General features: G+C 48.5%; 1 protein-coding gene across 1 annotated transcript; it reads right to left on the bottom strand.

The window, feature by feature from the left end:
- Window positions 1–4311: 4311 nt before the first annotated feature.
- Nutm2f (NUT family member 2F) lies at window positions 4312–13897 on the bottom strand. The gene is made up of 8 exons (XM_046457759.2): window positions 13724–13897; window positions 13118–13130; window positions 9276–9960; window positions 8003–8131; window positions 6877–7016; window positions 6005–6405; window positions 5605–5755; window positions 4312–5048 (listed from the first exon to the last, which is right to left on the bottom strand). Exons 1-8 carry the CDS (start codon window positions 13895–13897, stop codon window positions 4312–4314), a joined length of 2430 nt encoding a protein of 809 aa, XP_046313715.2.
- Between the last annotated feature and the right edge of the window lie 7167 nt (window positions 13898–21064).

Here is a 21064-nt window from a genome sequence, read left to right as displayed (position 1 = left end):
CACTGGAGTCATCTGGTGGCACCGCAGCTGGTATACCCTCCCCGTACACTCCCTGTGGCCATTGGTGGGCATTCATTGGGAAGACAATGGGGGTCACTTGGGCAAATGGTGGTGTTGCTGGAGTGTGAAGGCTCAAAGTCCATCAGCTCCCATAGTTCTGGGTCCCCCCACTGGCTGAGGCAGGCACAGTTGTCCTCCAGGCAGAAGCTGCTATGAGGAATGGAGCAGGATGATCCACACCACCTCAGAAGGCCCCTGGGGCCCTCCAATTGAGGAGCACCTGAGTGAGGGCAACCTTCTGAATGTGGCTCTCCTAGCCTCCATCTGGCCCATGTTGATCAAAGTTGAATAGCCTAGACACACACACAGCAGGGACACTGCTCCTGCTGCCATTGATATTTCAGGGTAAGGAGACTGCACCAGTGGGTTACCCTGGGAGATTGGTGCAGTCACAGGAGGCAACATGGGCAGCACCCAGATTGGCTGGTGTGTTGGCACAGGAGCAGAGGGAAGACAGGGCAGGTCTCTGAGGGGAGACATAGGGGAGCCAGGTTCTGCCTGGTGTCAGCATTCAAGATGTTGTGGAGCAAAGTAAGGGCAAGTGGCTGTAGGAGTGAGGCCCCCAGCCTTTGTCACTGGGCATCTGAGGAGGAATGGCAACAGCTCAGGGTCTCGTGGGCAGGAAATCGTGGTTTGCAACTTTCTCTGAGTAAAATTTAGGCTTCCTTCCTCCAATCAAAAGTATCACTCAGAGAAATCTTGATCCCAGTACTCAAACATTCCCTGAACATGGTCTATAGTGACACCTCAGTTTTCCCTGACTTAGAGGCCCCTTGGCATCCTTTGCTGACAATGGGTCAGCGTCCAAGGCATCTCACTGGAAACTGACTCTGCAGAGTGGCACCATGCCTCTCAGCATTCTCACCAACAGGAAGGAGACCTCCCTTCTCCAAGAAAGTTCCAGGCACTCCAAGGCCTATATGAAGGTGACAAGTTCATAATTTATGGGTCCATCACCTCCTCAGCCTTCCTTTTGCTGATTCTCCTTGGAAAACCCTGTTTCTTTCCTGGCCTTGCACAAGTAAACAAAAGCACCTGAGTGAAATGTCTCCCCAGCTAGAGCCTGAGGAACCCTGAAGGTCACCAGGAGCACATCCTGCCCATAGTGGGGGTACTTCTCCCAGCACTTCTAACCACAAACACCAGTGGGGACACATATTCTGGCACCTCAGTGTATCTGTAAAGAGGGTTTTTCCAAGAGAATTCTTGACATGGCCACAACTAGATTAGCACTTGAATATTTTGGCAGGAGGTGCAAAAGCCATGGTCACAGAACTGTTCTCAACTTGAAATGAATCAAGGCAGGGGACCTAAATCGTACGAGTAGAGATTGTATTTGTTTCACCCACCCAGATGCATGAGAAATGACAGTTTTAGTTAAGAATGTTCAACATAAAGTAGAAAGAATGTCATTCATTCTTAAATTTTGAACCACGGGAGATGCAGTGCTAAAACTGAACACCCAAGGGCCACACTTGCACATATCAAATAAATGGTGGGAAGAGTTGATAGGCACAGAGATAGTTCAAAAGTGTTGGGAAAACATACGGGGGGAATGGGGTTGATAGCTAAAAGACAAGAGATTTCTTTTTGAGCTGATGGAAGTACTCTATATTTTGTTGTAGTCGTGAAAGAAATGTTTATTGCCGACATGGTGGCAAAGTCTATGAAAACTAGATTTCTAATATTTGATGGGTGGTGTGAGTTATGTGAATGTCTTCCTAAAGTGATTTTGTAATGATCTGCAGCAAAAATAGTGAGATGTTAGCAGACAATGCCTCAGATGGTTGGCCAGGGTGCCACAGCCTGGCCAAGATCCCAGGAAACTGTCCTGGCCAATGCATAGAGATCAGGAGGAAGTTTATAAACTGAGTTTCTATAAGAGTGCATCTAAAAAAAGGGGACATACAAGGGCCCAGTTCCTCTGGTCACTTTCAGAAAGCACAGCTTTTCATTAATAGAGGGAGTGGGTCTTGGTGGTGTCAGTTGATGACTCCCTCGTGTGCTATGACTTCTTCCCCTAGAAGTCAGGGCCAGTCCTCTCATCAAGCCATCTATTGAGGAAGACCGTGGCCATGCTGGGGTTTTGTCCATCCTCACTGTCCAACATCATTCAGGGGAGGAGAAAGAAGCTGTCTAAACACATAATGTTTCCAGAATTACTTGTAGAAACCTGATTAATGGCACAGGGGCCTGAAGACTCCAAAGCAGTTCTGCATCCAAATGAGACAGGAGGGCTCAAAGTTGTCAAGAAATACTTGAGAAAACATTGTGTCCCTGTCTGTGAAAGCCATGGAACCTGTGTCCTATGAAGAACCATGGTGTTTGATTATACATGACAGACCACAAACTACATCACGTCTGATCCCTTTTGTGCATGTGAGAACTCACCCCAGCTCTTATCTCATCAGGAGCACTAAACTGTAGCCTCCTTGTAATTAAACCATTCTCCTTTGCAAACTTCTCGGTTTCATAAACGGGCAAACCATGTTGTGTAGCCTCGGTTTCTTTTTCTCATTGGTTTGTAGGAGAACTTGATTACATTTGGGACAGCCACGAGGAACACAGGTCAGGCTGTGGTCAGGGTAGGGACGACACTAGGGAGGGTCAGAGCTATGTCAGTGGTGGTTCTGCCTTGGGATGCAGTCAGAGCCTCCAGGCTGCTGGGTCCCCAGGGAGTTCATGGTCAGGACTGTAGAGGGGGTGAGAGGGTGGGAGGAAAGCCATGATCTCTCATCAGGCCACCTACACAGGAAGACCATGGCCATGCTGGGGATCAGTCCAACCACTCTGTCCATCATCATTCAGGAGATGAGAAAGAAGCTAAGAAAAAAGACAAAACAAATGTTTCCAGGCTTATTGCTAGAAACCTGGTTAATGGCACAGGGGACTGAAGGCTGAAAAGTAACTCTCCTTCCAAAGGAGACAGGAGGGCCCAAAGATCTCAAGAGGCATGTTATAAAAAAAATCATGCCCCTTTCTGTGATGGCCATGGCTGCCACAAATGCCTCATAGTCACTCGGAGCCTTTTGCTTCCATAGCAGGTCCTCCCCAGATGACTGCACTCCTTGCCTGGAGTGCAAGGAGTCCCTCCCCTAACCATGCTTAGGCAGAAATACTGGGGATATCTTCAAGGACACTGCATGCTTGAGCCCATCTTTTTAATTCAAATAAATTTGTTTCCCCATCTCCTTTTGCCAACAGTGGCTGTGCATCCCTTCATGATCTGTACCTCTTCCCATTCTGCTGCAGCAGGAGTCCTAATGAAGGCTCTTAGGGATGGGTAGAGTTTGTATATTCAGACTCTCATCTCAACTGGAGCAGGTCATGTTGGTTGCACTGAAAACTGGCAAACTGGGTAGGTCAACCTTAGGGTGGCCGGCACAGAGAGTGACCCAGAGCAGTGGTGAGCTACAGGAGCTGCTAGGTCTGTCAGATGAGTTCCAGGGCACTATTGGAAGTGGCTGGCTACTGCCCCTAGGAGAGCAACAGGAGAACGGCTGCCCCTAGGAGAACAACAGGAGAACGGCTGCCACTAGGAGCTGGGGGTTGCTGACATTCAATGTCAGGTACTAACACTACGGTCTGAGAGCCCCATGTCAGTCCTCAGATCTCAGAGCTCCAACACCAAGGAAGATGTGCTTTGCCTCTTTGTGATTCCTCTTCATGTCTGGCCCTCAGATAATTGGTAAGAGAGATGTTTAAGGGGCACAGATCATGAAGGGATGCCCAGAGAAGATTCCCTAAACCAAGAGAGGCCTTTTCAATGGTGTGATGATTAGGGTTTTCTCCTAGGATCAGAGGAAGAAACAGTCTAAATCTGCAAACAAGACCCAATAGATGGATGCTTGTGCTTCCTTCGTCCTGGCAACCCCAGTTGTCTCCTCTCAGTTCTCACTGCATGGACATGCACAGAAAATATGGCAGAGTCAGCAGCCACAGAAGATGTTTCCTACCAAACTGCCTTTATTATAACTGACAGTCCAACAGGGTACAGCTTCCCACCAAGGCGTGAACATCGTGACCCTCCCCTCTCAGTACCCTCCCTTCTGCCCCACACCTGCCCTCTTTCTACATTCCCTGTACCCTCCCACCCCCTTCACTTTCCTGAGAACCTGCAGGAACTGCCCTGTGTGGGGAAGAGGTCTTCACAAGCTGAAGACCTTTGGCCCTTCTGGTGTAGAATGAAGCAAAGGTGATTCTTGCCTGAGGGGCAGCCACCCCAGAGGCCACCGGCCAACACTTCTGTCCTCAGGGCCTCTTCTTCTTCTGGTTGCCAGATGACACACACTTTCTCTTCTGAGGCTGTGAGGTTCCACCTAGCTCCAGGTCCACACCTTGCCCTCCGATGACCTGGAGGGGAGGCCCCGTGCAGGGCATCTTTTCCACATTGCATGAGCGTCCAGTGAGAACACTCTTCATGGTCATGGCACCTGGAGGAGGGTGGGAGCTGAGGCGCCCCCTCTGGGGAGGTGCGGCCTGGAGTGGTTGGTCTCCTGAGCACAGGGTTTCTATTTGAGGGGCCTGGCTCTGGGACAGTCCCCAGGGCAGCAGGCGGTTCTGGGAGTTAAGGAGGAAATCCAGGCTTTGGAGGTCATCGTCCACACTGCAGCCATTGGCTGTCTTATGTGGCCGCCCAGAAGAAGTGGCTTTTCTGGGTCCCACTACGCCTTTGTTCCCCAGGTTTAAGGAGGAGGATCTGCAGTTATGGGGAGGATGGTTGGAGTGCATGTTCCCCAACGAGGATGACCAGTGACGGCCTTGGAGGACAGCAGAGTCCTTCGATCCCAGCAACTCTGGCTCCATGGCCCTGCGCCTCTTCATGACCTGGGAAGCCACCTCTGTGGACCAGTCCTCCATGCCGGCCCCTTGATCAGTGTGATGTTTCCGTTTCTCTGCACCTTGGTTGGCAGGTGTCTGGGAAGCTCTTGAGTCCTGTTGGGACATACCATGACCTTGAGGCCCCTGAAGAGCTGCTTCTTTACAAGCTGAAGGAGAATATGGGCACTGGCCAACTCTTCTACATGCATGAAATGGGCCACAGGGACTGGGACAATCATTTCTTTGGGAGGTGGGAAGTGGAGAGACAGACTGAGTCTCTGCTGGCCACCCTCCTGGGCTTCCTTTATTCTTGATGCCCTGAACCCATCCATGACTCTCCTGTCTCCTTCCTTTCCCTTCTACATCCTATGTCCTGTGAAGTCACTCAAGGAAACATGTATCATAGGCAGGATAGAGACAGATGACGTCCTGTGGGCCACATGACTAGGGTCCTGTGCCTTCCTCATCTACGTGCTATCCCTTGATCCTCTGTCCACCTGTGGCCACTCCCTTTCTTGTCTATTTGTGTCCCTTTGTCTCCTAGCCGGCCAGTATTGCTCTCTGCCTTATCCACTTGGTGTCTTTCTCCAAGTCCCATAACCCTGGTTTGTCTACCTCCATAGTTCTATGTGGTGCCCCTTTCTCTTCTCTATCTTTTCTTTCTCCCCAACCCCTGATGTTCCTGCCATTGTCTGTGAGGAGTATAACCAGTGTACCTTCTACCTGGTTTACTGGGGGACCCTCCTTCCCTGTCTACCTGGTCAGGCGTGAGTCCTTCCTCCTGGTCCAGCTCTTTTGTTAGGGCCAAGATATTTATGGATGGTTCAGAGGAAAGTATTTCTTCCAGGAAGCGGGGGTGAATTATGCTCTCTGCCTGGGATGAGAAGGAAGAGAGTGTGAGTGACCTTGGGAGTAAATAGCCCCAAGTCAGGAAGACTTCTAGTAGAAACTGGAAGCAATGATGATCCCATTCTCGTTCCACCATGGGGATATTATAGCCCAACAACCTGCTACAAACATTTACAAGAGTGTGTGCGTGTGTGTGTGTGTGTGCATGCACATACACACACACAGATTCTGCTGAGCAACTGTGCTAGAAGCTCAGTTCCATGAGTTTTGCAACCTTGACTACACCAAGATGGTAGGCGTGGCCCACCTTGTTGACAAAGTCCTCATCAACGTAGCTCAGGAGACTTGGATCTGGGTATAAATCCTCTATTGGCTGATGCTCCAGTCCTTCCTCTCCCAAGATCTCAGCAAGCTCTTCTGTGGACAAGTGGGAGGGCTCCCATGTGGCCAAGCTGGTAGGCCCACATAGCTCATCCATGATGTCCATGTACTCTTGGATGGCTTCAGGTGGGATCTCCTCGGGCGCCTTGGTCTCAGGCCCGTTGGTCTTGGCCACCTTGCTCTTGCGTGCCTTGGTCTTGCGTGCCTTGGTCTCAGGCACCTTGGTCTCTGGTGCCTTCGGTTTGGCTGCTAATGAGCAGGCAGGCTGTAATTTGGGGCTGGTCTTTCTGCACCCTAGGACAGGGAGGACCAGAGTGGTGCATGAATGAGGGATCCATGTGCATCCCAAACACTGGGTAGTAGGCAGGGTTCAGCGGACCTAACTGGCATGCCATGCATGAGGCAACCTGACCAGGACCTGAGGGATAAAACAGTGCACCAGATGCACCATCTAGGAGAGTCTAGTGGGAGCACATTTAGAGTGACTGATATTCCATGTGCTCTACCCTCCAAGACCCAAGTCCTGGGCAGATGATATGTGTGTTCTCTGGACAGGCAAAAAGAGAAAGGAGCTGTGTACTTGTGCTGGTGAATACGCAGTTCAGGGCTGGGTGGCAGGGACCTCAGGGGCTAGGGGCTGTTCTGCTTACAAGACCAAATCCCCCACACTGAGGGAAAAGGTCTTATTTGAGACAACAACTTGCCTTAGCCCTTGTCACCATTCGGAGACTATCGTGGGCTCCTGTGGGAAAGAGGGAACCCTACCTGGCCGTTGGAAAGCCTCAAGGACTGGCGGCTTTGAAAGTTGCAGCATTGGAGGTACAGGAGGAGGTCGGCACTGGAAGACCCCTGACAACTGCATCCTTGGATCCTCCATCTCCTCCGCAGCCTCAAACTCCATGAACCTTGGTGGGTAAGGGAGGCACAGGCTGAGCTGAGAAGCAGGTCAGCCATACCAGGCAGGTGCTAGCCCCATACCAGGGAGGAGCTGGGGGCAGAGATATGGAGCTGTGTCCTGGAGTGGTTCAGGCCAGTCCCAGGAGGGAGCTGCTACATAGGAAGAGTGGCAGTTCTGAGGGAACACCACATCAGCCAGCACCTGAAGGGAATCAGCTGTGTGACGCGGCATAGCCCTAGGTGACCCTTGTTTCCCCTGTCCCTGCCAGGAACCACATGGATCAGGCAAGTTCCAGAAACTGGTCAGGGAAGTGATGTATATGAGGGTCCTGGCCCAATTAAGGGATGCTGAGGCTGGGACCTTGAGCCTTGAAGGATCACCTGGGAAAGAAAGGCATAGGAGGGGTCATGTGGAGGTGGAAGCTGAACTGAGAACATTGGGTTGCTTCCCCGGAGGGCCGGTTCTTTTTCTTCCTTTCTCTTGTTGGAATGCCAGGGATTTCATAGAGCAAAGGCAGTAAAGATGGCAGACCTGTCCTAGGGCATCTGAGGTTCTGGATGCCCCTGACCCTGCACTCTTCACTGCCACCCTCTTCTGGTACATTGGGTTAAAGGGGTGACCACTTTCATGAGATCCAGTAGTCCCCACTCTGTAAAGAGGTGCCAGTTCCCGGGCAGGTGGTGTGTGTGAGGCTAGTGGAACTCTTTACCTCTGCCCAGACAGCAAAGGAGAAGGAGTCAGTGTGGCTGGACTGGTTTTTCCTCCCCATTGGGACCCTGAACCTCAAGGCACAGTTGGAATCACGAACATTGAGGCTGGAGATTCTGGGATTGTTGCAGAGAGAATGTCCAGCGCTTCAGCTAGAAGGAGCTGCAATTTGGAGAGCTAGACGCCTCAGAGCCAACACATAGGTAGGTGACATGCCCTACCCGACCCTGCTGTGCAAACCCTGAATTCCCACCACTAAGTTCTGGGCCCTGGAATCTAGCTCACTTTTGTGAGGTCTCATAGAAGACCATCCGGTCAAAGTTGCTGGTGCGCTGCCATTCCTGCAAACCCTTCCGCAGGCCCTCTTCCATGGTCATGGTGGGCTCCCGTCGGGACAGAGACCGAAGCACTGGGCTGGAATTCATCAGGATCAGTGTCCACAAGGTCACCCTCCTTCATCAGCAGACCAACATACCTTCCTAACTTTGTTACATTTGACCCATCATGTTCACCTCAAAGTATTGACATTGGGACTCCAGGACACTTATACCAAACCTGAACACCAAGGGCTGCATTGAGCAGCATGATTGTGCTTGGATTCCTCAATGATGTGGTGTACTAGGTGCTGAATGTTTTTATCCTCCCGCATTCACCTGTTGAAGCCCTAACCCCCAGTGTGATGGTATCTGGAGACTGGCTTTAGTGCTTAGAGGGTTAGATGAGACCCTGAGGGTGGTGCTTCATGGGGGCATTAGTGGTCTTCCTGGAGAAGGAGGAGACACTGAAGAGATGTCAGTCATGTGAGGACGCAGGTGAGCCAGCTGTCTTCCCAGCAAGGAGAAGAGAGCGTTCATGGGACTTTAGGTCAGGTACCCTTTACCTGGGAATCCTGATTCCAGAACTGTGAGAAAGGAATACCTGCCTGTGTTTGTGTCCACGTGTTCCATAGTGTCCTGTATGGTGGCCCAGGCTGACTAAGACAGTGCACAGAATGGCCTGGGAGCACAGTTACAAACTGGGGCAAAGATGAACATGCCCATGCAGTATCCAAAGACAGCTTCCCCATGAGTGTGACATCACCAGAGGGTCCCAATCAGGAGTTCATGACAATGTGTGTGGGTATCCTTAGAGTTCTGTCTTGGGGCCAGCACCCCTAACCCCACTTGTGGTTGTGATGTCCTCTGTGCCAGGAACAATCAGCTCTATGGTGGAAGGTGAAATGACTGGGGGAGGGACCATTATGTGGAGTCAGACAGCCCACTCCAGTTCCTGGCCCACATTACCCCCAGGAACCTCCTCTGACCTTGAGTCCTCCATATGATGGAGATGATCATTGGAAACAAAGATTGCCTGCACTCACAGGGCTGTGATGGGCACCTGACATAAGGCACGTTTCATTCCCTGGTGTGAGGGGATACATCTGGGAATGTAAGGCTCTCAGCTTGTCCCCTCACCCTCAGGACCTTTCTTCCAGTTCCCCTACATCCCAGCCCCCTCTTTCCAACCCATGCTTTTCCTCCTCACAGAGCTCAAGGAGGAGCCTGAGGAGAACACTCACACAAGGAAGCAGGAAAGTGCTTCCACATCAGGAGTCTGAGGAAGGTGCCTGCGGACCAGGGTCTTGAAGCGCTGCCAGCGTCTGAAGTCCTCATAGACGCTGGGAGGTCCGCCGGAGTCATCTGGTGGCACCGCAGATGGGAAGATGGGTGGTGCACCTGCCCCATACCCTGTACCTGGCCACTGGCGTGCATCCATTGGGAACATGATGGGGGCCAGCTGGGCAAATGGCTGTGGTGCTGGAGGGCGAAGGCCCAGGTGCCAGTGGATCCCATAGTTCTGGATCCCCCCACTGGCTGAGGCAGGCACAGTGGTCCTCGGGGCAGAAGGTGCCGTGAGGAATGGAGCAGGATGCTCCACACCCCCACAGAAGGCCCCTGGGGCCCTGAAGTTGAGGGGTGCCTGAGTGTGGGCAATGTTCTGAATATGAGGAGGCCCTGCTGGCCTCAGTTGTGGCCCATGTTGTCCAAAGGTGGACAGCCCTGGCACATATGGTTGTCCAGGGTAAGTGGACAGCACCAGAGGGTTACTCTGGGAGATGGGTGCAGTCACCCGTGGTGCCAAGGGAAGCTCCCAGAATGGCTGGTGTGTTGGCACAGGGGCAGCTGGAAGAAAGGGCAGGCCCCGGAACGCAGACATGTGGGCACCAGGATTGACATTCATGTCTGGTCTCTGGGATGCAGATGCTGTGGAGGCAAAGCAAAGGGAAGAATGGAGGAGGGGAAATGGCAGCAGGATTGAGGTCCCCCAGTTTCTTACTTAGTGGGAATCTGAGGACAAATGCTCACAGCTCAGGGCCCTGTGGGCAGGCAAATTGTGCAGTTTGCAAATGTTCCTGAGTGAATTTCATGTTGTGTTCCCTTTGTCATAGTTCTACCCAAAGAAAACTGTTTCCCAGGACACCAGGACTCCCTGAAGGCTGTCAGTGGACTGTGGTCCCTCAGCTTTCCCTGCCTCTGAGAGGGCCCTTGTGCATCCTTTGCAGACAATCATTAGCCTCCTAAGTGACTCCCTAGAAATGGATCAATTTGACTCTCTCAGTGGCACCATGCCCCTCCTCATGCTCACCAACAGGAAAGGGATCTTCTCGAGGGCAGATGCAGGTACTCCAGGGTTATTTGTGAAGGTGACAGGCTCTAAAGTTTATTGCCCCATCACCTCCTCAGCCTTCCTTTTGCTAATACTCCTTGTATACCCCTCCACTTCTTTCCTAGGTCTCCACAAACAAACAAAAAACACCTGATTTAGATCTCTGCCTAGCTAGAGGCTGAGGAATCCTGAAGTTCACCCTGCCCAGCATGTGGGTGCTTCTCCTAGCACTTCCCACAGTAAACACTAATGGGGGAACAGAGTCTGGTCAGCCATGTCCCCAGTGTTCATTGGTCCCTGCCATGACATAGGAAGCTCTGTTCCCAGGGAAGAGGTCTTTGTGATAGACACTGAGTTCCCGAGATCCTCTCCTGCCCTGACCAGCAATGGCTGCTGAGGTTCATGGAAGGTGATGGGATTGTGAGCAGTGGGGCTTTCAAGAGATTTTCACAGCCACTGGTCATGTTATTACTGGGCCTGGGAATTGGGGCCATTCTGAGGTCCTTTTCCTTTTAGCTCCCAATCACAGAATGATGGTGTCACAGAGAACCAGGTCTGCACCAGCTGCCAGGTGTGGCCGGGTTGTCTGGAGCACATCTCTGTTCACTAGTGTAGTCAAGGAATGTGAGGTCCACCACACTTCCACACTTGCACATGTTGATCAGGACCCCTGCCTAACTTCAGGTGACAATATGAGTAGGGCCCCTTCCTAACTGGGTGCTATTCTCTTTCCTCTCTTGAAAAGAACCCAGTCATCTTCAAACCTGATCCTTGAAAAAAGGACACCTCACATGTGTTCATGGAGTACCAAACAAGGAAGATGAGAGAAGTCTTCCTGCCAACATGAAATAAAGGACTGAGGCTACCCCACAGAGAGGGGCCAACACCGAGAAGCTCTGAAAGAACTCCTCTTTCCATGAAAGTGATAACAATTCAGAAGACCTCACAGGGGCCCAAATCTATGTTGGTTGAAGTTTTCTGGGTTCCCTGACCTTTAGGAATCAAGAACACCAACTGTCTGAATGGAAGGAGAAGTTGGCGAGGCAACTTCTGGGCAGGAAGTTGGCGAGGTGCCCTGGGCTGTGGCAGTTGGAGTGCCCTGCAGCCTCACCCACAGAGTATATCACACTGCATTTGTGGTCATTGAGAACCCCACTGGGCAGTTTTCTAACTAATAACACTTCTCAACACTGCCCAGTTATCATCTGAGACTCTCAGTCAATCCCCTCAGAATGACATCCCAGGCAGCTTCCCTGTGTCTGAAGAATGGACACAGGGTTCAGCATCTGGACTCCAGGGAGCCGTAACTGACCACCACTGTGACACCATCTGTGACTGCCTAAAAAATCATGCCGTGATCTGTGTCCATTTTATAAGGAATCAATCCCTTGGCCTCTCTTCTTTCTGTTGAACCAGTATAATTCCCCTGAGTAGCCTGGACCTGGTCTTAGGAGCCCTCCTTCCCATTAGCAGTATCAGTCTTCCTGGGGCTTCCTGGGCCATGTCAAGTGCATTCTCTAAGGCTCTTTCCTTCCCTTACTTCTGCTCAGTGAGTTGCCCACAGGGGAAGTACTCCATTCTAACTCCCAAGGGTTTTGGGGGTGACTGGCCCTCAGATAACAAGCCCCTGACCCTCCAGGCTCACCTCCTTCCAAAGTTCAGGATACTGGTCACAGTGTCTCACAGTCTCCACAGTGGGAAACGTCAGTAGAGGACCCAGAGAGTGACCTGTCTGTAACAGATGCTCAGGGCCCAACTGAGCCAAGCTGGGACAAGTTTAAATGTAAACCCCAGTGGAATGTTGGACCCAGACATTCTGCAGGGGGGAGGGGCCAAGGGGAGCTGGCCTGGGTGGGGGCTGGGCAGACATTCCATGAAGAGCTCTGTCAGGTATAGAAGAACCTTGAGTTCCCTTCAGGCAATTCAGTGGTGACACAAGTGGTGTGTGCCTCTGGGTCATTTTGAAGTATTTTCTCAAATGTATGGCAGAGTGGTGAGAGCCATGGCTCTCATGAGCCACACAGTCACGGGTCTGAACAGCCCATACTCTAAACTGGAGGGTATGGATTGCATTTTATGTATAAATTGGTTTTTTTCATCCCATCCCCTGTCAGCAAAACAGACTCTTGGGTGTTCCTGAAATATTCCACACCTTATTATAAGTCCTTTCAATGAATGGGGGAGGGGGCAAACTAAGAAGAAGCTTCTTTCACTCTTTATGTAGTTATTCCCCACATTGATGTCAGTGATGAAATAGCTGGTGGGGCTTTATTTTTTTTAAACTAGTGATATAAAATATGCAGTGTAGAAAAACTGTCTTTCCATTCCACAATCAGTTTGTTTTTAGTAGTTTCTTATACTGAATGATGGAGTTCAGATTCTCAAAGCAAGCTTTATTTGTAGACCCAGGTCGAATTCAGGGGCCTTGAATACTCTTGGTCAGTGCTTTGCCACTGAGCTTCAGCATTACCCCATCAGTCTTGCACTGCTTCAAACTGCTCATATAATCACATACTCAAATGCAATTTTTGCAAAGTGGCCATGGGAAGGAGCATTGAAATGTCCTTTTGTCCTACCATCTGACCTTTACTCTTGTAAAGTCCTGAACTCATATTGATTGCTGAAGGGAAAAAAATTAAAAACACTGTGAACATGGATGTCCTTGTCATCAGGAACATTGGCGGAATGCTAAAGGCCCTGCCTCCTGTAATGCCTTTCCATCCTAGGACCTTGGCAGTGTCACATGTGACATACCTTCCACATTATCCTTTGGAAAGAAACGGTACTAATTATCTAAATTTCCAGAAAGAGAATCAAAGGATTGTTTTTGTTTGTTTGTTTTGGGGCAATGCATTTCAGGGTCAATGGGATCCTTGGTACACATTTGAAAAGTTCAGGCTAAAAGTATGCCATGGAGTAGAAAAGGAAGAGGATACATTTGGTGTGTGTGCAAATTGATCGACATTGCCGAGTCTTCATCAAACATATGGGAAAAACTGTCAAAGAGAACATTTGGGCATCTGTATATAGTGGGAGGGCTGTCAGTATGCAATAATGTGCTCAGTAGGCAAAATCAAGGAATGGGGTTTTCAGAGTGTTACCCAGACCTATAATTCTTGGAACCTACAGCTGGACTAGGAGGAGAGCACAAACTGATGTTCGTGGGAAGGGGGTATAAACACTGGGCCCAAATGGGGAGCCAGTGCTTCAGGGTAGAGAGCTTCCAAGGGGTGCACAGGGCGGTCTCTAAATTTATAACATGAAAATCACTTTGTCATTTCAGATGCTCTGGCTGAAAGAAGGGCCAGCCCAGAGGCTCTGGAGAGGAGCCGCAGACACCTGGCAGGCTTCCCGACCCACTTGGTGCTCCCGCAGCGGGTCCCTCCTGCACCCCTCGCGCATGCGCACGTGGTTGGCTGGAAGCGCGCGCTCCCAGGCTGCCCCAACTGCTCCAGCTTCCGTTGGGGCTCCAGCGGGGCAAGGCGCAGGCGCGAGCGCTGACGGCGGGTTCCCAACGGCCGGCAGGGCTCCCATGGCGGCGTCCAGACTCAGTCCCGTAGGCCCGAGGTACTGGACCCGCGAACCTCTCCCGTCCCCAGTGTGTCCCTGCCTGGTCCTCTGGCCCCTGCGCCTCGCCGGGCAGCCCGGGCGCCGGCCTCGCCTCCCCTGGGACGTGGGCCGCCCGCACCAGGCCTGGAAGTGAGGGGCGCGTCGGCCAGTGAGGCGCCTTGTCGAAGCGTCGTCTGTCCGTGTCCCTTGCAGCCTGTGCAGCGCCAGGCTCCAGGGCACCTGTGTGGTGCTTGAGAAGTGCGGTCCTGGTCAGCAGGTCCGTGGCTCCTGTTGGTGTCAGACGAAGTGGTGACGGTCATCTCCTGTTCCCTGTGAAAGCTGTGAATGTTGGGGACACCGTCAGCCGGCATCCGGGTTGTTAGGCTGAAGGACATTCATTTCCTGTGACGTTAGCGACTTTGCAGAAGGGAACACACTGAGCCCAGTGCGCTGAGTCCGCTGTGGTCACACCGTGATTGACGGCCGTCATAGGTGGGCTGTTGGTGGGCGCCTCTGGACAGAGCACCTAAATGATGACGGGAGAATCCTGTCACCCCAAGTCGTGTGCAATAAAGAGACTTGTGTTGTATTATTAACGTGTGGTGCTTGTGTATTGTGCAGTGACACTGATGATGTGCCCTCACGTGTGGTTGGTGGGCTGTTTGGGGGGCCCTTGTGGGTATTTCTGGGTGCCAGGAAGTTTTCCTTCCGTCTTGATGGGCATGAGGATCAAGGGGTGGTTGTTTGTGCAAGAAAATGAGTCGCTGCGCTGGTCCTTCTATGGTTGGTAGGAGTTCAGCGGGCATGAGGGTTTTCTCTGTTCCTTTGGTCAGGTGGTGGTGTCCCTAATGTGTTCCTATGTATTCAGAGTGTTGGGGTGGTTGTGTTTTCGACTGACCAATGACAATCTGCTGTGTATTCAGAAGTGGGGGTATTTGAGATTAAGGGAAAGTCATGACTTTTTGTGAGACTGTAGGGTTGGGTGTGTTTGGAGGCTGTGAAAAGTAATGAGCATAAACACTGGGAGTGGAGGTTAAGTGTTTGGAAATTGGGTTTTGTGATATTTCACCTGTCTTTTTTCTTTTGTTTGTTTGGCTCATGAATGCTGGGAAGTGTGCATGCACCATGGGAAGTTTGGAAATAAATATGTGTGTGCGTACATATGGGCAGTGTTAAGGACTGTGTTTGGGTATATTTCTCTGGGTTTGCAAAATGATTGATATAATTGGTAAATGTATGAGTATTTTTATATTCAGGACATGCTGTTTGTTTATGTGGGTTTATTTTTATTTTCCATATTCATATTCATGTATATATACTTGAGTGTCTCTGGCTGGATTGTGTGCACATTTGTGGAGTAGTAGGATTAATATTTATGATTGTGATATGGAGTTATTAGGATTCTGCATTTTGGACGATGAACAGTTATTTCTTTGTATTGGCAATTTGTGATCTTGTGTACGATGGTAGTATAGATATCGGGTCTCTTTGGGAATATTTGGGTATTTGTGTATGTTGGGTGATTGTATAGAGGTGTCATGCCCGTGGAGAGGTACATGTATATGCACATTATATTAACTAGCACACCTCAGAGGTGCTCATATGTGTGTGTTTATTGCATGTAACAGCCATAGTTATGAGAAGGAAGAGTATTTAGGTGTATGTGTATGTAAGGACATGGCAGTTTTGATGTGTAATTTCTCAGGGTATGTGTGCATTGAGTACAAACTTATTTGTATAAAACTGAGAAGTGTGTATTTAAAGTCTGTGCATATACAGGATGCTCAGGAGTTGTTTGTATGGTGAATGTAGGTTTGAAGGTTTAGGTGAGGTTTCCTGAATGAGTGGTCCTGGTATTTGTGTTTAGTCTCATGTGTTAGAAAAATATATGTTGTTGGTGGCTGCATGTCTTTGAATTCATGGATCTCTTGGGGTGTGCATTTTGGCAGTTGTGGGAGGTTCATTGTGTGCTTGGAAATAGATTGTATACATTGTGTGTTTAAGTGTTGTGGAGAAACGTATTTTACAAGTGTGGGATTTCATGTGTGTCTATTTGGGTATGCATGAGACAAGTGTCTGTGTACTTGTTGGTTTTCTAGAGTCTGTGCCATGTAGGGTATTCATTGTGGGTAGAGCAGCAGTGTGTTGGTTGTACAGGCATGTCTCCAGCTCATGTTGTATGTGCATGTGGTATATTTGAACATTTAAGGTGAATAGGGTGTTTTTCTGTAAAAGTTCATGTAATAACAGGAGTTATATCTGTTTAGGGTGCAGTTAGCAGTTGTACGTATATTCGGAAGCAATGAGGAATATTTATTGCTGGAGATATAATTTTTTTGTGTATTTGGTTTTGTGTATTGTAGTTTGTATTCCAGAGAAGACAAATTGCTTGTAGGAATTCCTTTGTATGCTGGAGATGGCTGGAACTAGTTGTGGTAATTGATGGGGCTCATCCCTTTTTGGGTTTGTATTTAGTGGTATCTGGTTGTTAGGTTGAAAATAGTCTTGGTTGGATAGACACACCTCATAAACTAAAAGTCAAGACTTTCTTACCTCCCCCTGGATGACACTGTATTAGGCATTTATTAGCACACCTCTAGAGTGTGTGTGTGTGTGTGTGTGTGTGTGTGTTTTCAGAATGTATGACTAGTCATCTGTGTGAAGTATACATAACTCAGGCAACAATGAGTTCAGGTGTTGGTAATTCTATGTGTATTGTGAGTGGGGCATCAGGAATCCTTGTGTGTACGCATTGACCGTGGTCATTGTTATCCACTACATTGCTTCTAACTGGGTTAGTTTATTCTTCAGGGCCCCAAACCCTCATGAATGTCGATTCCTTACTCTTCCTCATGTGAATATCCATTCAGGCACCTGGATGAAGTTGGCTTCTCTGAGGTTAAGCAGTGGATGAAGACACCAGCCTCCACAATGTGAGGCTGCCAAACACCTGCAGAACTTCTGCCCCAGAACCACTTGTGCCCTAGGTAGTGTTTGCTGCTGGATGTCAGGCAACCCTTCCTTGTGGAATCCTGAGGCTTCAGGGCTGGTCAGGACCTCCAAGGGCATCCTTGTAGGGGATTAGAGTGTTGTCCTTTTTTTTTTTTCTTACTAACCTACATGGCATTTTCCCTGGGAAACCAGGTCTTTTTAATGTCCTTTGCAATGGATTACAGCTACTTGTTTGGGGAGGTGGAATGCCCCTGATAATTTTTGAATAATTTTAGATTTTCTGTCATTCGTTTCATAGGAGATTTTTTTTTTTTTTGCAGTAAGTACTCCCCTGTCTTTCCAGTTGATTGCATATGCAACCTCATCAACAAGGCCTTATCAAGGCCCTGTCTCAACATAAAAAAGGGGTGGGGATGTTGCTTGGTGGTTAAATACCCCTGGGTTCTCTTTTGCAGGTACCCTCCTCCCCAATAGAATATATCCTAAGTAATCTTTTGTTTTGTGGCCTGATTCAGAGTTTAGATTCCCAGTAAACCCATTGTGCTAGGAAGTTTAGTTGCTGAGTAGTATTTTGGTCAGAGTTGTCTTTATTCAGGTTACAGGTGAGGATGTCATCTACATACTGAAGGGCAGTTCTAGCCAGAAGACCTAAGTCTTTTGAATCCATAAGTACCCAGACAAAGAAATGGGGGCTGTATGTCCAGATAAGTTGTTTAGAGTGTGTGTCTCAGGATCTCCCCATCCAATGGCAAAAGAGTTTTAGGAGTGGGATGCAGAAGTATAGAGTAGAAAGCCCCCTTGAGATCAAGGACAGTGCGCCACTGAGTGGTAGATGGAACCTGGGACAGCAAGGTGTGTTTGTTACCATGGGGCAGAGGAGGATCACTGCCTTATTGACCAAGTTTAAATCCTGGAATAATCTACAGTCCCCATTTGGTTTAGGCACAGAAGAATTGAGGTATTGCAGGATAACTGACAAGGAATTATAATCCCATACTGTGAAGATATACATGCAGTGGCTCTTAATCCATGCAGTGCTTCTGAGATCCTTAGGGAATATTGTCTTTTGTATGAATAACTTGTTCCCTTTAATGAAATCTGCATCAGTTGTGCATTCAGGGCTTGTCATGGGATTCCATTGTGTCAGACTTTGGGTCAACCACCAAAGAAACAGTATGAATTGTGATTTTACTCCTATACCAGTCGTACTTCTGAAATTGAGAGTAGCAGCATAGGATGTCAGGATGTAGCAAGTGTCCACAGGGAACTGCACTGACTTATCTGACACCTCAAGAACTACCCAGGGTTTCCTCATGTGAAATGGGAATGGTTGTTAGGGGCTTCTTTCTTCCATTAGACTCTCCAGTCTTTTTTTTTTTTTTTAATTATTCTTAAGTTTTAGGTGGACACAATATCTTTATTTTACATTTATGTGGTGCTGAGGATCAAACCTAGTGCCTTATGCATGCTAGGTGAGCGCTCTGCCACTGAGCAACAACCCCAGCCCTCTCTCCAGTCTTCTTGAAGGGGCCAGATGTTGTGTTTTCAACCCTTTTCTCACTGGGAATGGGCCAAGTTCACCTTTCAGTGTCAGTTGACAGGGTCATCCTTATATGTAGACAAAGTCTTGGGCAGGAGTGGGTGTTGGGCTTGTGCACTTGGGTGCCAAATGTCCATTTCCCTTGCATTTGGAGCTACTCTGCTTTCAGTTGCTTCCTGCTGTATTATCATGGGGACTGAATCCTGACCTGTCAAGTGGTAGGTTTTACTGGAGGTGAGCTGACTGTGAGTGGGACATTTGAGCCTTTCGTGCATCCCTCCTTTTTCCTTAGCAGATGTTATTGAAGACAGAGAAAGTCATATCAACTGATTTTGAGGAGCCCAAAGTTCCAATTGAAGCTTTTGGAGTTTTCTCTGGATATCAGGGACAGACTGAGCAATAAAGGGCTTGTCCCTAAAGGGAGATCAGGTCTAGATTGTTGTACCTGCTAAAGATCTCATTAAGACATGTATGGAATCCACAGGATTTTCTTCTCTTCCCAAGGTAATCTTGAATTTTTCAGATGAATATGATTTTTAAAAAATATATTTTTAATTTTTTTGTATTTATTTTTATGTGGTGCTTAAGATTGAACCCAGTGCCTCACACGTACTAGGCAAATGCTCTACCACTGAGCCACAACCCCAGCCCATGAACATGTTTGTAGTATAACTTTTCCTTCCCATTGCTGTGCTCATCTGTGGTGCAGCAGGTAGAGAGATTAAATAAACATCCCTCCACCTGAGACTGAAGGCAAGAATGAATGTTTGAAAATTACTGGTAAAGCAGGAGGAAACTTCTGAGCAATTGTCAAGTCTTTCTTTGGATTCTTTGCAGGTCATCTACATTTTCACTCAGTTTGGTCCCCTCCTTTTTGGGCAGGAGTGTTGGAACCAAAGATTTGGGCATTGGATGGTAAAAGGCTCTCCTCTGGGTATGATGTCGAGGACTGACAGCAGCTGCTAAGCCTTTTTTTTTTTAGAGAGGGTGAGAGAGAGATAATTTTTTTAATATTTAATTTTTAGTTTTTAGTGGACACAACATCTTTATTTTTATGTGGTGCTGAAGATCGAACCCAGTGCCCCGCGCATGCCAGGAGAGTGTGCTACAGCTTGAGCCACATCCCCAGCCCTGCTAAGACATTTGAGAGCACTTTGGGACATAGAGAGGAATGCCAGGGGATCCTCTTTGTTATTATGAGCTATAGCCTCCACTGGTGAGACAATAGGAACTGTCAGCAGGTGATGATCTGGGTTTCCATAGTCTTAAAAATCATTCCTTGTCTCCCCGTTTAAGTCTGGATTTTGATAAAATGCCATGAAGTCTTGTCCCATGTGGAATCTCAGATCATTGGCAAGATCATTCGCAGAAAAAAATCCAGTTGTATGATGTAATTTAGGCCACCATTTTGGTGCCTAAATATGGTTCCCCATATCCCATCTTATAATTTGTCCAGGCAATATTATGATAGAAAATGAAGCACTTTTGCCTGAGGACATCAGGGTCAAAATCATCCCATTGCTTTAGACTACAGTGTAAAGGGGGTACTCCCTTGTGTTGAAAGTGAGGCTCCCATGTTGTGATACTGGCCCCTAAAGGAAAGCATGAAAGTAACTGACTCAGAGGTAATTGAAGCATTTCTTTTGTGCTATCTCATGAGTTTCACATTGTACAGGCAGAAGGTGGGGTGTCCCCCTCCTTCTGCCTCACTGCCAGATATCTCTGGCAACTTTCTGAGTCCCTTCAGTGAACTGTGTCTGCTTTCCTCCATAGGTGTGGCCAACTATCAGACGTGGATGCTTTGATGTATTAATCTGGACCTTGAATCCCTCACCTTGTCAATTTGTAGGTCTTGCCATCAGTAATGAGCCTCTGGAAAAGCCCCTGTGAAGCCAAGTGACAAAGGGACCTATGTGCTTGTGCAGTAGATCAAAGAGCCAGTAGTGTTGCTGTGAGTTGGTCCTGTAAATAATGGGGAAGTTGCTGTCTCCCGGTAATTTGTGTAAGGAGTCCTCCTTAAGAAGCCCTATACTTCTATAACTATGCCTTAGATCACTGGGTGATCACTGGGTTTTTGCAAAGCTCCAGGAAGTCCAATATAGTATCTAAAGGGATGAAACCTAGACAAAGGTCAAGAGGGGGTTTCTCACAAATTGTGCATCCGAGAAGTCTAGGAGTGTCAAGGTGATGGCTAAGACTAAAGAAGGTCTCCAAGGTATGGTCCCAAACCAGGAAGTGAAGATGGAAAAGAAACAAAAGTATCCATAGCACTTGGATTATGGAATTCAGGGGTGGTGAGAGGGAACGTGAAAGAGCTGTAATGCAGCCTCACAAGACACAGAACATGAACCTATATGGTGTGTGGGTTTGCTTTACGCTGGGGATTTTTTTGTCCTTTCATATATATTTATTCTTCTCTTTTCTATCTATTATAGGTGGATTTCTTTTATTTAAAGTAGAGGATTTTGTAGTTACATATGTGGTCGATATCATTCATTCCCCAGTGTTTTCTTTCCCTTCTCCCTCCCGGTGAGCCCTTTTCTCTACTCTACTGGCCTCCCTTTGCTTTTCATGAGGTCACCCAAGCTTTCTTTCCCTTCTTCCTTTCTTGCTTCCACATTTGAGAGAAAGCATATGACCCTTGACTTTCTTAGTTTCAA

Source organism: Marmota monax, unplaced genomic scaffold (genome assembly GCF_021218885.2).
Source record: "Marmota monax isolate L192 unplaced genomic scaffold, Marmota_monax_Labrador192_F-V1.1 WCK01_AAM20220418_F8-fsc00231, whole genome shotgun sequence".
NCBI classification, from domain to species: Eukaryota; Metazoa; Chordata; class Mammalia; order Rodentia; family Sciuridae; genus Marmota; species Marmota monax.
Note: the sequence above shows the minus strand (reverse complement) of the source record. Positions and strands in the feature narration are given on the sequence as shown.

Coding starts and splice junctions, on each gene's coding strand:
- Nutm2f (XM_046457759.2), bottom strand. CDS start 13,897: ATGGGAGCCCTGCCGGCCGTTGGGAACCCGCCGTCAGCGCTCGCGCCT. Junction 7,017..8,002: donor TTCTATGAGACCTCACAAAA/GTGAGCTAGATT, acceptor TTACCCACCAAG/GTTCATGGAGTTTGAGGCTG. Junction 5,049..5,604: donor AGGGTCCCCCAGTAAACCAG/GTAGAAGGTACA, acceptor ATTCTCCTTCAG/CTTGTAAAGAAGCAGCTCTT.